Genomic DNA, 14,619 nt, shown 5'->3' on the forward strand with positions numbered 1-14,619 from the left:
TCTTTTCCATTGACTTCTTTGAAGCCATCTTTTGAATACTGGAACATGGAGATTAAGTCTCCCTGACCTTTTTTTTTGTACTCAAAGCTGAGCAAACTCAGTTCCTCTCAGAGGAAAAACCTGCTTGCTTCCCCTGCAAGCAAAGCCTCTCTCAGACCTTCTCAAACTGGGGACAGGTCTCTTCTGTACATGCATCAGTGCCACCTTACCCAGAGTTCCCCCTCAGATGTCTGGCAAGTTATCTACTACCAGTGAAAGCTACCACCCCTCAAATCTGACAGTTCAGTGGCTCATCTAATCTCTCCCTCTGCTACCCAGTTTAAACCAGCAGCTTTTTGCTAACAAAACCATCCATCCTTGTGTATGTGAAGGTGGAAGCAGCACCCACATGAGCAGAAAACATAGCACCTCTCCAGCCTGGGTTGAGGGGTCCATCCAGTCCTTTCTCCATCCTGCTGTGTGTACTACCTTGAGTGCTTGAGCTGCTACCATCCACCTAGTGCTTGCTGTAGAGCTGGAGCACCTGGAGAGCTGCTGCTAACCAGACTGTCATACTGCTCCAACCAACACATCATCTATCACAGGAGGTCCTTATGCAAGTGTAAGGTGAGAATTCACCTGAACTTTTGCAAGAAAGGAACTGTTAATTATTTCTTATCTTACAGCACTATAAACAGATGGTGATGAATAAACAGACTCCTAAATTAAACTTCATTAACGTTTTTCCAGCTTGACTTTTAATTTCCATATGTTTGCTGCTTCTTCTCCCATCCACCACGCCTTGACTACTTCAAGGAAAACTGACAGAGAACCCCAAGCTCCAAATGTGGCTTTTCAAGCCAGCCTCCACTCCAGGCCTGTGGAACAGCCAAAGCAGTATTTGGAGTTTAAACAACATGGGCCCTTTCCCACCCAGATTTCGTTGCATGCAGCAAGGATGATGATGAGCTTGCAGGACTCAGCAAGTGTGAAGTGTGGTCAAGTTTAGCAGATATGAAGCAGCATTGAGCGGGAGACTGCAGCACAAGCACTATGAGGAAAGGCTGAGGGAGCTGGGGTTGCTTAGCCTGGAGAAGAAGAGGCTCAGGGGAGACCTCATTGCTCTCCACAACTATCTGAAGGGAGGTTGTAGCCAGGTGGGGGTTGGTCTCTCCTCCCAGCCAACCAGCACCAGAACAAGAGGACACAGTCTCATGATGTGTCAGGGGAGGTTCAGGCTGGATGTTAGGAAGAAGTTCTTCCCAGAAAGAGAGATTTGCCATTGGAATGTACTGCCCAGGGAGGTGGTGGAGTCACCATCCCTGGAGGTGTTTAGGAAGAACCTGGATGGGGTGCTTGGTGCCATGGTTTAGTTGATTAGATGGTGTTGGGTGATAGGTTGGACTTGATGATCTCAAAGGTCTTTTTCAACCTGGCTTATTCTATCCTATTCTATTATTTTCTTTTATGTTTTCCATTTTTCTGACTTTTTGGTTTGGTTTCAGATTCTGCTTTCAAGACAGACAGGTTTAGATGGCAAAGATAAAGAGAGCTGCTGAAGCACTTGAGGTATCAGAAGCAGCTTGATTGTAGCAGCTCCTTGGAAGCTGTTGGCAATTTTCACTGACACAGTAAAATAATCTCAGCTATCTCCATGCCTCTGAACTGTGGAGAACAGACAGGCAAAATGCTGGTCTGATTCTCTGAGATGCTGACAGCCTCTGGCTGTGAAGTTCTGAGCTCGTTTCACTCGCATTTAGCTTCAAGAATCTAGCATTCAAATTGAATCAAAGGCCTTCCCTTTTGGAGGAAAAGCCCTGAAAAGTGATCAAGTGATGGAAGTTCAACAAAGGGAAATGCAAAATCCTGCAGCTGAGAAGTTGTATTGCCTTAAACCTGTACCACAGGGAGAGCAGCTCTGGAGAGAGGGTCCTGCTGGACACCAAGTTGAACAAGAGCCAGCAGCATGCCCTTGCCACAAAGAAAGTGAATGCTGTCCTAGGCTGAATTAGGACCAGTGAGGCCGGCAGGTCAGGAGCCTTCTGTGGTCTAAAGATCTTCCCTCTCTGTTCTTGAATATTTTCCCTCAGACTCAAACTTCTTTGCAATTAAAATAAACTCCAACACTGGGCCAAGATCCCTGTGCCCAAGTGCTGCCTAATATTTCCACCACTCTGCATGAAGACTTTTTATGATACCATGCTTCCTAGACAGAACTACGGTCTCCATAGCTGCTCGTCCCACTCAAATGTTAGTCACAACACCTTGTTCAGCTGCCATCTCTAAAGGCCACTCCTGCTTGTGAAAGAATATCTGATTGCAGAGCAAATTGATTAGCAGTAGCAGATTAAACAGGTAAGGAGCTGAGTCAACCAACCTAGACCTGATTGCCTTCCTTGGTAAAAAAAAGACTTAGTTATTTTGTTTTATTTGGGTCTTTTCAGGTTAAGCTGAACTGTTTGTGAACTACAGCCATGGAGAGGTGAAGCTTTCTTAAATACAAAGCAAAAAAATACCCCAAACCTCTCTGTGCTCCAGAACCACATTAAAAAATACATAAGAAAAGCATGGGGAAGCCAGCAAGAAGCAGCACAGCAGTGAGACCTGCCTGGCAGCAAGCCCTTAGGATCTCAGCCACACTTCACCTAGAGGTTTGCCACCATCTGTGTGTCTGGAAAGCCTTCAGCCATCCTCTCCTCCTTGGGAGAATTTCTCTACTGCTGCTAACCATACTACCAGCTAAGCAATCCCTGTATTGCATACAGATGTCCTGGCTGAAGAACGTATCTGCAGTGAAAGCCTGGTTTCTGGTGGGGCTGGGATTACTTCCTCCAGATCTGAAAGATATTTATAAGCATTTTCAAAGTAATGCAGAGAACTGAGGAACTTTGTTCATTATAAACTCCCCAAACTGCTAAGTGCCTTAGGGAACCCCAGGCTGTGGAATTGCCTTATTGGTTTGCTTTGCATTGCAGTGATGGGAGATGCCACCAGAGAAGTAGCCTTGTACAGTCAGAGAGCAAAGGGAAAGGGACAGAAGGCAACAGCCCAGGCAGCTACCAAGCAGCTTGTTGTCTGCTATTACAGGTATCCAAATATCTCACTTAAATCACCTCTCTTTCAGTTTAAAACTGCTGCTCCTTGTCCTAGCTCCTTGACAAAGAGTCCATCACGATTGTTCCTATAGGCTGCTCATAAGGTGTCCCTGGAGCCTTCTCTTCTCCAGGCTGAACAACTCCAACTCTCTCAGCCTGTCCTCACAGGGTATGTGCTCCAGTCCTCTGGTCATCCTCTGGATCCATTCAGGTAGCTCCATGTCTGTTTTAAACTGGGATCCCCCCAGGCCAAATGCAGTACTTCATTTGGCCACAGACCCTGCAAGCCAGCAAACGCCAGGAGAGGAACCATCTGCACAGTGCAATTATTTCCAGCAGATCTGAGCTGCACTCTAGGAATCCCCTTACATTAAGCAAAGATCTTGTAAGCAGGCAAAGCAATCTGAACACGACCCCTCACATCCCTACAGAGATGCCTACCTGTGGCCAGAGTACACTGGAGCTAACTAAAATCAAATGAAAGAAATGCCTCACCAAAAGTCATTCCCATTCAATGGTGTGTGAAACAAACCCCTTAGTCTTGAGTTTATGGGTAAAGAATCCCCTTCTGTATTGAATCCCAATTGTCACTTCACATTTTTATTAGTTACTTCAGCACAGAGGTCAAAGGGTGAGGGAGCAGAGGACTCCAAGGGCAGAGCTGCTCGTGAAACCCAATCCTGCGCCGCGATACGCAACTGCATCCTACACACCCTTACATAAACCAGGCAAGCTCTTGCCATGAAGTCAATAAAACACTCCTTCCTGCAGACTTCCAGAGAGGCTGTTCAGTATCCTAACAAACTTCCTTTAAAGTCCAGACTTTGCTCTCACAGCCATTTAACTCTCCTGTGTACACACTACCAGCTTCAACCGCTTTTGGCTGCTGTTTTCTCCCCTTCTCACACCAGACAGTTAACCTCTTCTCATCAGAGGAGGTCATGCTTTTGTCTCTCTTGTATTCTGTGTATACTGTGTCCAGTTCTGGGCCCCACAGTTTAAGAAAGATGTTGAGTTGCTGGGACGTGTCCAGAGAAGGGCAACAAAGCTGGGGAGGGGTCTGAAGCACAGCCCTGTGAGGAGAGGCTGAGCTGGGGTTGCTTAATCTGGAGAGGAGGAGGCTCAGGGGAGACCTTCTTGCTCTCTACAGCTACCTGAAGGGAGGTTGTAGCCAGGTGGGGGGTGGTCTCTTCTTCCACACAACCAGCACTAGAACAAGAGGACATAGTCTCAAGCTGTGCCAAGGTAAGTTTAGGCTGGGCTGGATGTTAGGAAGAAGTTCTTAATAGAAAGAGAGATTGGCCATTGGAATGTGCTGCCCAGGGAGGTGGTGGAGTCACCATTACTGGAGGTGTTTAGGAAGAGCCTGGATGAGGCACTTGGTGCCATGGTTTAGTTGATTAGATGGTGTTGGGTGATAGGACTGAATGATATAAAAAGTATTTTCTATTCTATTCTATTCTATTCTATTCTATTCTATTCTATTCTATTCTATTCTATTCTATTCTATTCTATTCTATTCTATTCTATTCTATTCTATTCCGTTCCATTCCATTCCATTCCATTCCATTCCATTCCATTCCATTCCATTCCATTCCATTCCATTCCATTCCATTCCATTCCATTCCATTCCATGTAAGGACTCCTCAGATGCAGGTAACTTCATGGATACTGATTCACACTCCTAACAGAGAACTCCCATCCTACTACTAATAAACAGCAGTCCTGTGGTCCAGAATGGGTGACACCAGGAACAGCAAATGGTACCTTATACCAGCACTGAATATCTAGAGGTTTATTTGGCAAAGAAAGCATTGATTTCACCCACAGATAAACACCCACCAGAAGGAACAGGTGTTCCAAGGGAGAAACAGCACTAAGATGAACCTCATTGTTCTCCAGTGGAAAATCCACCTTCTTATCTCAAGCTGGTGATCAATCTCAGCACCACTATCAGGTGTTAATAACTGACTAATCTCTCTGACACATCAAATTACGTCTGTGATTAAGCCCCTCTGATCAATACAATTGATAATGGCTCCTAAACAAAGCTTTATTTCCAGGCTGTGCCGAAAGAGTGCATTTCCTTATTTCCACTCATTTAATTAGAAGGGAAAACAAATTGGTTGTTAAACCTCCAGTGATTTTCTTCTTGCAAACAGGAATGTGCAGAAGGCAACCCACCCACCTGGCCATAAATCAAGGTGTTACACCACAAATGGCAGGGAATCTCAATTGCTTTTCTCCAGGGAACTGAAGTGGGCCAGAATTATACTTTTCCTGGGAATTTTAGCAGGGTTTTCTTTCTTCTCAGCAACACTCAGATTCAACAGTCAACACCAAAGTCACCAAGGCCTTAAACAGCCTCAGGTTGTGTCAGGGGAGGCTTGAGGTGGCTATTAGGAATTTTTTTTCCCCTGAAAGCTGCCCAGGTAAGTGGTGGAGTCACCATGCCTGGAGATGTTTAAAAGATGTGGAGATGTGGTGCTGAGGAACATGGTTTAGTGGTGGGCTTGGTGTTGTTAGATTTACAGAAGGACTCAATGACCTTGAAGGTCTTTACCAGCCTAAATGATTCTATGATTCACATGACATCACATCATCATCTAGAGAAGATTTCTCCCCAGCAAACCTCTATCTTATTCCTACTGTCAAAGTTCAGAGGTTTTTCTTTGCAGCTATGCTCAGCTGCATTTATTAAGTTATGGAGCCCCACCCCAGAAAACCATCATTTTTCAGCCTACTCCTGTTCACACACTGTCCTGGAACACTGCAAGGGGGAAACACATCCCATTTGGGCACTTCCAAAACAGACTTCTCCAAAAGAGGAGTCACCTACATCACCCACTTGAGAGCTACCACTTAAGAAATGCAGGTTTCTTTCTGTTGATTGCAAGGACAGCCTTGAGTGTCAAGATAGGACTCCAGCGTTGAACTCTTAACCAGGTGTCAGCTGCTTTCCACATACTTTGCCTTATAAAAGTTGGTTGAACACATGTTACCTCCCTAAACACACTGATGACATCAATAGAACAGAACAGAAATAGAATAGAACAGAAATAGACTAGGCTAGACTAGACTAGACTAGAATAGAATAGGATAAAACTAACCAGGTTGGAAAAGACCTTTGAGATCATCAAGTCCAACCTATCATCCAACACCATCTAATCAACTAAACCATGGCACCAAGGGCCTCATCCAGTCTCTTCCTAAACACCTCCAGTGATGGTGACTCCACCACCTCCCTGGGCAGCACATTCCAATGGCCATTCTCTCTTTGTGGGAAGAATTTCTTCCTAACATCCAGCCTAAACCTCCCCAGGTGCAGCCTGGGACTGTGTCCTCTTGTTCTGGTGCAGGTTGCCTGGGAGAAGGGACCAACCTCTGCCTGTCTACAACCTCCCTTCAGGTAGTTGGAGACACCAATAAGGTCTCCCCTGAGCCATCTCTTCTGCAGGTTAAGCAACCCCAGCTCCCTCAGCCTCTCCTCACAGTGTTTGTGCTCCACATCCCTCCCCAGCTTTGACCATTTCTATCCAGGACTTCTACAACAGACATGTGATGTGAACTCAGGAGTAGCAGCCATTGTCTCCATGGACAAAATGCATCCATTTCATAGCATTCACAAGTGCAGTTTCTAAATCAGTTTAATGCCTCTGGGTAGTGACTGGTGGAAATGCAGGATTATCCCAGGCCAGTATTTCAGCAATCCAATTACATTTTGCTACTCTAAAAGACTTTTATAGAATGGAATGGAATGGAATGGTATGGGATAGGATGGGATGGGATGGGATGGGATGGCATAGAATAGAATAGAATAGAATAGAATAGAATAGAATAGAATAGAATAGAATAGAATGGAATGGAATGGAATGGAATGGAATGGAATGGAATGGAATGGAATGGAATGGAATGGAATGGAATGGAATGGAATTAATCAGGTTGGAAGAGTCCTGTGAGATCATCAAGTCCAACCTATCACCCAACACCATCTAAGCAACGAAACCATGGCACCAAGCATCCCATTCATTCCCTTCCTAAACACCTCCAGTGATGGTGACTCCACCACCTCCCTGGGCAGCACATTCCAATGGCCAATCTCTCTTGCTGGGAAGAACCTCTTCCTAGCATCCAGCCTAAAACATACACTTGCTGGTGCCTGTACATGAAGGGCTTGCAACATGACCAAGTGTCTTTAGATATCTGAATCAGGAAAATTGTTTTCAACAGTTTAATTCAGTGAAAATTAAAAGAGAAAGAAAAAGGGGAGGGAAGAAAAAAACCACCAAAGAGGACATTCTGGTTTGGATTAAACTTTGCAATGAGAAGGAAAAAAAAAAACCCAACATTAAACCATTTTGAAAAGAAACAACAAATTATTAGCACAAGAAGTATTTATTCTTCTGTTTGGAACTGTACTTAATTGAATTTATTTAAATATCCATGAAAATGAGATGAAGCACTTAGCTGAATCTCAGATGACTCTTTCTAGCTATCCTGATTTTTCCCTTTGTTGGATTCCAGGAAAACAGTTCTTCAAGTGGTTCCATCTAACTGCACAGGAACACTTGAAACAGATTCTGAATCAAAGCAAACCATATTTCAGTAGATAAAAGCAAGGGCCAAAAGCCATCCTTGCACTCAGTAAAGTTCCTCCAGGGATCAGCTTGACCCCAGGATGCTCTTCTGTCACTAAAGCAGCATTGTACAGAACAGTCCTTCAGTCTGCAGCCTAACTGTGAGCAATGCCAAGGGAGAGAAGATGAGAAGACATATCCCACTCTTTCCTCTTTCAGAAGGCTGGATGCAAACATCTGGCATGATGAGACTCCTCACTCCTTCCCCCAGCAATGTGATCCTTTGCTTTTTTGAAGCCTGGCAGTTCCCCACTGGTTCCTATGTCACCTTCACTCACAAAACCAGGACCTGTAACTTGAGAGACACTTGAAGGGAGAGGGGTCCAACTGAATGCTTCAGACCTTAGCTTTGACAGCACTGCTGTAGGATAGGATGGGACAACACCAAAGCCAAAAGTCTTTCTCTCTCTACCACATAGATCTCTACAGTTGAAGACTGAGCTCGGATGTCTGTGTCAAAATTTCCTAAGCTCCCTGGAGCCTTCTCTTTTCCAGGCTGAACAACCCCAGCTCTCAACTCTTCCTCACAGGAGAGATGTTCCAGCCTTCTGGACACTTTTGTCACCCTAATGATGACAAGGGAAGAGAGCATCCCCATACCTGAAGTCTGGTTATCCCCAATGAGATCTGCAAAGCACTGGCTTCGTTCCTCTTCAATCTCCTGCATGATGATGCACTCCGGGCGTGTGCTGGATGCCTGCAGAAAAGGAGAGAAAAGTGAGTGAGTAAAGCTCATTTATGCCCAGAGAGCTTCCCTGGGGCTTCATGATCATCTTTCTCCTAGGGCACTACTCAGCAGGAGATATAGAGCTAGCCTTACTTTGTGTTTCCTTGAGAGAAGGAAGTGTAAATCACAGCCTGCTGCACAAGCAGCATTTCCCTCCATGCCTTCCTTAAGATAAAAACCCCAACAACCTGTTTCTATTTCTTTTCAAGATGATCAGGAGGAATTCTGCTTCTCTACACTTTGGGACCCCTGCCTGACTAACCTCACACCAACAGCTCTCTAGGGCAGGAAGATGGCAGCTTTAATATGCATGCCAGGAGCGGTGGGATCTGTGCTTACATGGTTTATTCCACTCTCACATGGCCTGCCTCCTAGCCTATGCTAATTCAAAGCAAAACAAGACCCAAATCAAATAAGAAGGAAATCTCTGATGCAGATTAAGAGATCAAGGAGGTAAAAAGCAGGAAATTCCCAATGACATGACTCTTTCTCCCCAAGTGGTTTCTCCTCAGTCAAACCTAATTATGTTGTGTCTGTAATACAACAATGGCTCTAAACGTGCAGGTAATTAATTGTGAACTCCTGACAATGTGAAACTCATGAGCTGCCTCATCATAAAATCTTCAAACAGCAATTTGAACTCCAAACAGGGAGCCAGGAGCTGGTCAATGGGTCACATAACACAGTGTCCTGTTGCCACTGACTGCTCTCAGCTTGGAGGGGACTTCACTGCTTTGGTCATTGCAAGCAGAGACTGAGGCCCCATTACACATGGAGCTGCTCAAAATCTCATCTCACAGGATCATAGGATGCTAGAGGTTGGAAGGGACCTCATGAGATCATCGAGTCCACCCCCCCCGACAAAGCAGGACCACAAAATCTAGCACAGGTCACACAGGAACACATCCAGATGAGTCTTGAAAGTCTCCAGAGAAGAAGACTCCACAACCCCTCTGGGCAGCCTGTTCCAGTGCTCTGTGACCTTCACAGTGCAGAAGTTCCTCCTCATGTTGAGGTGAAACCTCCTCTGTTGTAGGTTCCTATCCACTGCCTCTTGTTCTATCACAGGGTGCAACTGAGCAGAGCCTGGCCCCTCCCTCTTGACCCCAGTCATCAGAAATTGATAGGCATTTATTAAATCCCCTCCCAGTCTTCTCTTCTCCAGACTGAACTGCCCCAGGGCTCTCAGTCTCTTCTTATAGCCCTCTGTTGGACTCTCTCCACTAGATCCCTGGCCCTTTTGAACTGGGAAGCCCCAAACCGTACGCAATATTCCAGGTGAGGTCTCAGCAGGGCGCAGTAGAGGGGGAGGAGAGATGAGAAAAGACATTCAGGAGGGAGAAACCTATTGAGAAGCTCAGCTGCAAAGAGATGCTGAGAGAGGAGTGATGTGAAGAGAGCAGAAGGCTTGGCTTGAGTTTATACCACCGCTGTTAAATGCAGAGCTTGAGCTTCAAGGACAGATTTTGAGAGCAGGGGATGAGCCTTTGTTGTAAGAATACATTGATTCAGTGTTCACTCTCATTGGGTTTTGGGGGAAAAAAACCCACAGAGATTCATCAGAAATAGTCAGAGAAAGTTCAAACCCAAAAAGATCTTTTAATGTCTTGTTTCAAAATGTGTGAGTCCTTTCTCTAGCCACACATTTACAATCATAGAATTGTTAGGGTTGGAAGGGACCTCAAGGCTCAGCCAGTGCCAACCCCCTGCCATGGCCAGGGACACCTCACATGACAGCAGGTTGCTCACAGCCACATCCAACCTGGCTGCAAACACCTCCAGGGATGAGGCTTCCACCACCTCCCTGGGCAACCTGCGTCAGGCTCTCATCACACTCATGGGGAACAACTTGTTCCTATCATCCAAGCTGAATCTATCTATTTCTAGTTTTGCTCCATTATCTCCAGTCCTATCACTCCCTGACACCCTCAAAAGTCCCTCCCCAGCTTTCTTGGAGCTCCCTTCAGATACTGGAAGGCCACAATTAGGTCTCCTGGGAACCTTCTCCTCTCCAGACCGAACAGCCCCAACTCCCTCAGTCTGTCCTCATAGCAGAGCAGCTCCAGCCCTCTGCTCATCCTCGTGGCCCTTCTCTGGACACCTTCCATCCCCTCCAGATCCTTCCTGTATTAGGGGCCTCCAGAACTGGACACAGTGCTCCAGGTGGGGTCTCACCAGAACAGAGTAGAGGGGGAGAATCACCTCCCTCGACTTGCTGGCTCTGCTTCTCTTGCTGCAGCCCAGGATGTGATTGGCTCTCTGGGCTGCCAGACAAGGCCCAGAAATCCTTGGAAGGAACAATTATCTGATGCAAATTGCCCTTTGGAGTAAAATGCCACCGTAATCGAGCCCATTACATTTCTCCTCACCATTTCTTAGCAATCCAACCTGCTCTTTCCCCTTGTTTCACCCCACGTCTTGTTCAGACTGCAATTTCCTTGAGGTTGGGAATGGGCTTTCATTAGCAGTGTATAAACAATTAATTATCTGCTTTTCTAGTCAAATTAAAAAGAACCATCATTAAAAAAGAACCCAACACCCAAACCCCCAAACCATCCAAACACACATAAGAAGGGGAGGGATTTATCTGTAGTTGTCTTGGTACTCAAATATTTATTTTTCCCAGAGGGAAACAGATCTGCAAGAGTTTTATCTTGGCTCCTGTGAAATACCATAGATTCATTCCTCTTTTTTTCTCTTCTTTGATTTATAGTGCTTGTTATATTTTTACATTTTAACCTTAAAAAGAGAGAGGGGAAGCCTGAGAGCTCTGCAGAAACACTTCCTGCAAAAAGAGAGACCAACATGTGTGCAAAATATTCTGCCTTTTCCAAAGGGAAGGTTCAACTCTCTGGACTTCAACCCTTGCCAAATTCGTCTCACATCTATAAATAACTCAAGTTTTCACTTTGTAAACGAATTCACACAGCTCCAGCTTTGATCAGGGCTGCCAAAGTGCTGTGTACATCTCCAACACACTTTAACTTGCCTTTTTTCTTCTTTTTCTTTATAAATGCAGAAAATTTTCTACCAACCCCATCAGCAAGATCCTCGCTGCTGCATTTCCCCCTTCCCCACAATCACCTGCCTGAGTTGGTTGATTGCATATTTACAGACTCACAGAATCTCCAAGGTTGGAAGAGACCTCAAAGATCATCGAATCCAACCCATCACCACAGACCTCATGACTAAACCATGGCACTAAGTGCCACATCCAATGTCCTCTTGAACACCTTTAGGGATGGTGACTCCACCACCTCCCTGGGCAGCACATTCCAATGGCTAATGACTCTCTCAATGAAGACCTTTCTCCTCACCTCCAGCCTAAACCTTCCCTGGCACAGCTTGAGACTGTGTCCTTTTGTTCTGGTGCTGGTTGCCTGGGAGAAGAGACCAAACCCCTCCTGGCTACAACCTCCCTTCAGGGAGTTGTAGAGAGCAAGAAGGTCTCCCCTGAGCCTCATCTATTCTATTCTATTCTATTCTATTCTATTCTATTCTATTCTATTCTATTCTATTCTATTCTATTCTATTCTATTCTATTCTATTCTATTCTATTCTATTCTATTCTATTCTGACAGGTTGGACTCAATGATCTTTGAGGTCTCTTCCAACCTTAGTGATACTCTGATACTGTGATGTTCCATTCCATTCCATTCCATTCCATTCCATTCCATTCCATTCCATTCCATTCCATTCCATTCCATTCCATTCCATTCCATTCCATTCCATTCCATTCCATTTTATTCTGAAAGGCCAAGGACTAGGTCCTGCACTTGGGTCACAACCACCCCACGGATGCTTTTGAGACAGCTTGGTAAAAATTCATTTTACTTCTCCTCCATATATTTCCACACCCCCCCCCCCCCCCCCCATGTTCTTCTGTTTGGTTTTTCCTGTGGGAAAGGCAGAGAGGTGGGCCTGAGGATGACACTAATTCACATTTCCCAACCAAAAAGTGTAGATAGAGGAAAAGCACGACCAGCTTTGTTAGCTCACATGAACAGCAATCCAGTTTCCTGGGAAGATCCACTGTGGATGTCTCTGCCCGTGGCAGGGGCATTGGAAGTAGATGATCTTTAAAGTCCCTTCCAACACAAACCATTCTGTGATTGTATGAAACTCAGCAGACCCTTCTTCACCAAGCACTCCTTCCAACCTCAGGATACCACTGCAAGACTGTGGCAGGTTTGTCAGAATCATTCAGACACATTCCTGTGTAACCTACTCTAGGGGCTTCTGTTCTGGCATGAGGGTTGGACTGAATGATCTTTCAAGGTCCCTTCCATCCCCTAAGACTCTATGATTTTTCCTGCACACACTCTGAAGCTCTGAGCAGAAAGACAAAGGGAGTGAGTTTTTTTTTTCCTGGATGTGATTTCCTGCAGCTCTGAATTCTGCAGCAACTCTGAAGTGGAATTATCCCCAAAGTCTTTATTAATGAGAGTTTTCCTTCCCCCGCCAGATCCCAACCATTGTAAGAGGCTTACTGCACAGTCTGCTGCTGCAAGGAAAGCCATTGTGCACATTCTTTAATTAAACACACTTCAAAGGATTGTCACAGACTGAAGGAGTCACAGAAATGTTTGGTCTCATCGATGCTGTCCTTCATTAACAGGGCAGGCTAACCACAAGCCAGCTCCGTTGCTCCCATGGCAACTACTCAAAGGCAGGTAGCATTCACAGTGAAGCCACAGCTGTAGGTGAGCAGGATTATGGACCCACAAGAGGTGATGTGAGCCTCAGTATCTCCATTTCTCCTGATCCCAAAGTGTTCCTGGGCTTACTTGGAGCTCATAGTTTAAGGACAACAAAGCTCATGGAGGGTCTACAGGACAAGTCTTATGAGGAGTGGCTAAGGGACCTGGGATTGTTCAGCCTGGAGAAATGGAGGCTCAGGAGAGACTTTCTTGCTCTCTGCAATCATCTGAAAGGTGGCTGGAACTGGGTGAGGGGTCAGTCTCTTCTCCCAAGTAGCAAGCAATAAGACAAGATGAAATGGGCTCAAGTTTTGCCAGGAGAGGTTTAGACTGGACACTAGGAGAAAATTTTTCACCCAAAGAGTTGCCAAGCCCTGGAACAGGCTGCTGAGGGAACTTGCAGAGTCACCATCCTGGGAAGCATTTAAAAGATGTGTATGGAGTCTCTAGCAGAGATGGGGACTGTGGGGATGACAGTGATAATAAGATTTGGAGTTAACCAAGGAAGGAGTAGAATTAAAAACACCTATGGATGATGAAATCACATCCCTCGCCTATTTCTGCTCAGCTCCCAGAGCTTGCACAGCAGTGACACAGGAACACACTTCTAGTTACCCAAATGGCAATTTTTTCTACCTTCCCACACCTTCTGTGCAGGAGGTAGCAACACAAGAGAATCATTTGTCTCCCTACAGTTTCTGTAACGACTTCAGTCAGTGCTGTAGGTAGAGATGGAGATTCTCATCCCTTTTTCATGAGGATAGCACAGGAAATGAGAGATTTTAGCAAGCAGGTCTTGTTTCAAGCTTCAGTAGCACAACCTGAAGGATTTGCTTCTGGCTAGTTGCTCACCATTAATTTCAGCCCAGGGGCTTTTATTTGTGCTCATTATTTGTAGGAACACAGGGCTGAAGAAACTTCTTGCCCAGCAACTTTGTCTTTGATTTCTTCCCTCGCTTCATTCAGCTCTGCCTTAAAACCAGATTTTTAAATCTTTTTAGTTTTGGTCTTTTGAACACCCTCAGAAAAATACAGTTTTATTCCTAAAACCCCCTCAGAGTGAGCCCCAAAAGTACTGTGTGCAAGTGCAAGAATGAGCAAAGAGAGTGGACCAAAAGGGAGGCACCACAAAGGACTTCTATGGGTAAGGACATGTAACACCATTTCCAACAATAACTCTGTCAAACTTCAAAATGCCAAAAGCTCTGATGGTCTGGAGGAAAATTGATGTAGTAGGATAATTGTTTGCTCTTCTAAAGGACCTTTGCCTAAGGATCCAAAATTGTGTGACAGTATGGCGTGGCAGCACGGAGAAGTAAACATCAGACACCAGTTAACGTAGACAGAAACTGGGAGATAAGACCAAGTTCAAAATACAGCAAAACAGCCTGTGTGGCCTTTGAGGGATCAATAAAGGACTTGCAAAACCAATGTGTTTAAAATCAGAGGCTGTACTCTGCTGTGACCTCTACTCATGTTGT

General features: G+C 45.3%; 1 protein-coding gene across 1 annotated transcript in view; it reads right to left on the minus strand.

Annotated features, from left to right (window-relative positions):
• Nucleotides 1-14,619, minus strand: part of VIPR1 (vasoactive intestinal peptide receptor 1) — a 98,849-nt gene that overhangs the window by 48,966 nt on the left and 35,264 nt on the right. The window contains exon 2 of the mRNA XM_068146410.1: nucleotides 8,312-8,408. Coding sequence (XP_068002511.1) covers nucleotides 8,312-8,408 — 97 coding nt within the window. The remainder of the gene's footprint in view (nucleotides 1-8,311; nucleotides 8,409-14,619) is intronic.

The sequence above is a fragment of the Melanerpes formicivorus genome, unplaced genomic scaffold, assembly GCF_026170545.1.
Source record: "Melanerpes formicivorus ecotype bairdi unplaced genomic scaffold, bMelFor1.0.p_v2 SCAF_13, whole genome shotgun sequence".
Lineage (NCBI taxonomy): Eukaryota > Metazoa > Chordata > Aves > Piciformes > Picidae > Melanerpes > Melanerpes formicivorus.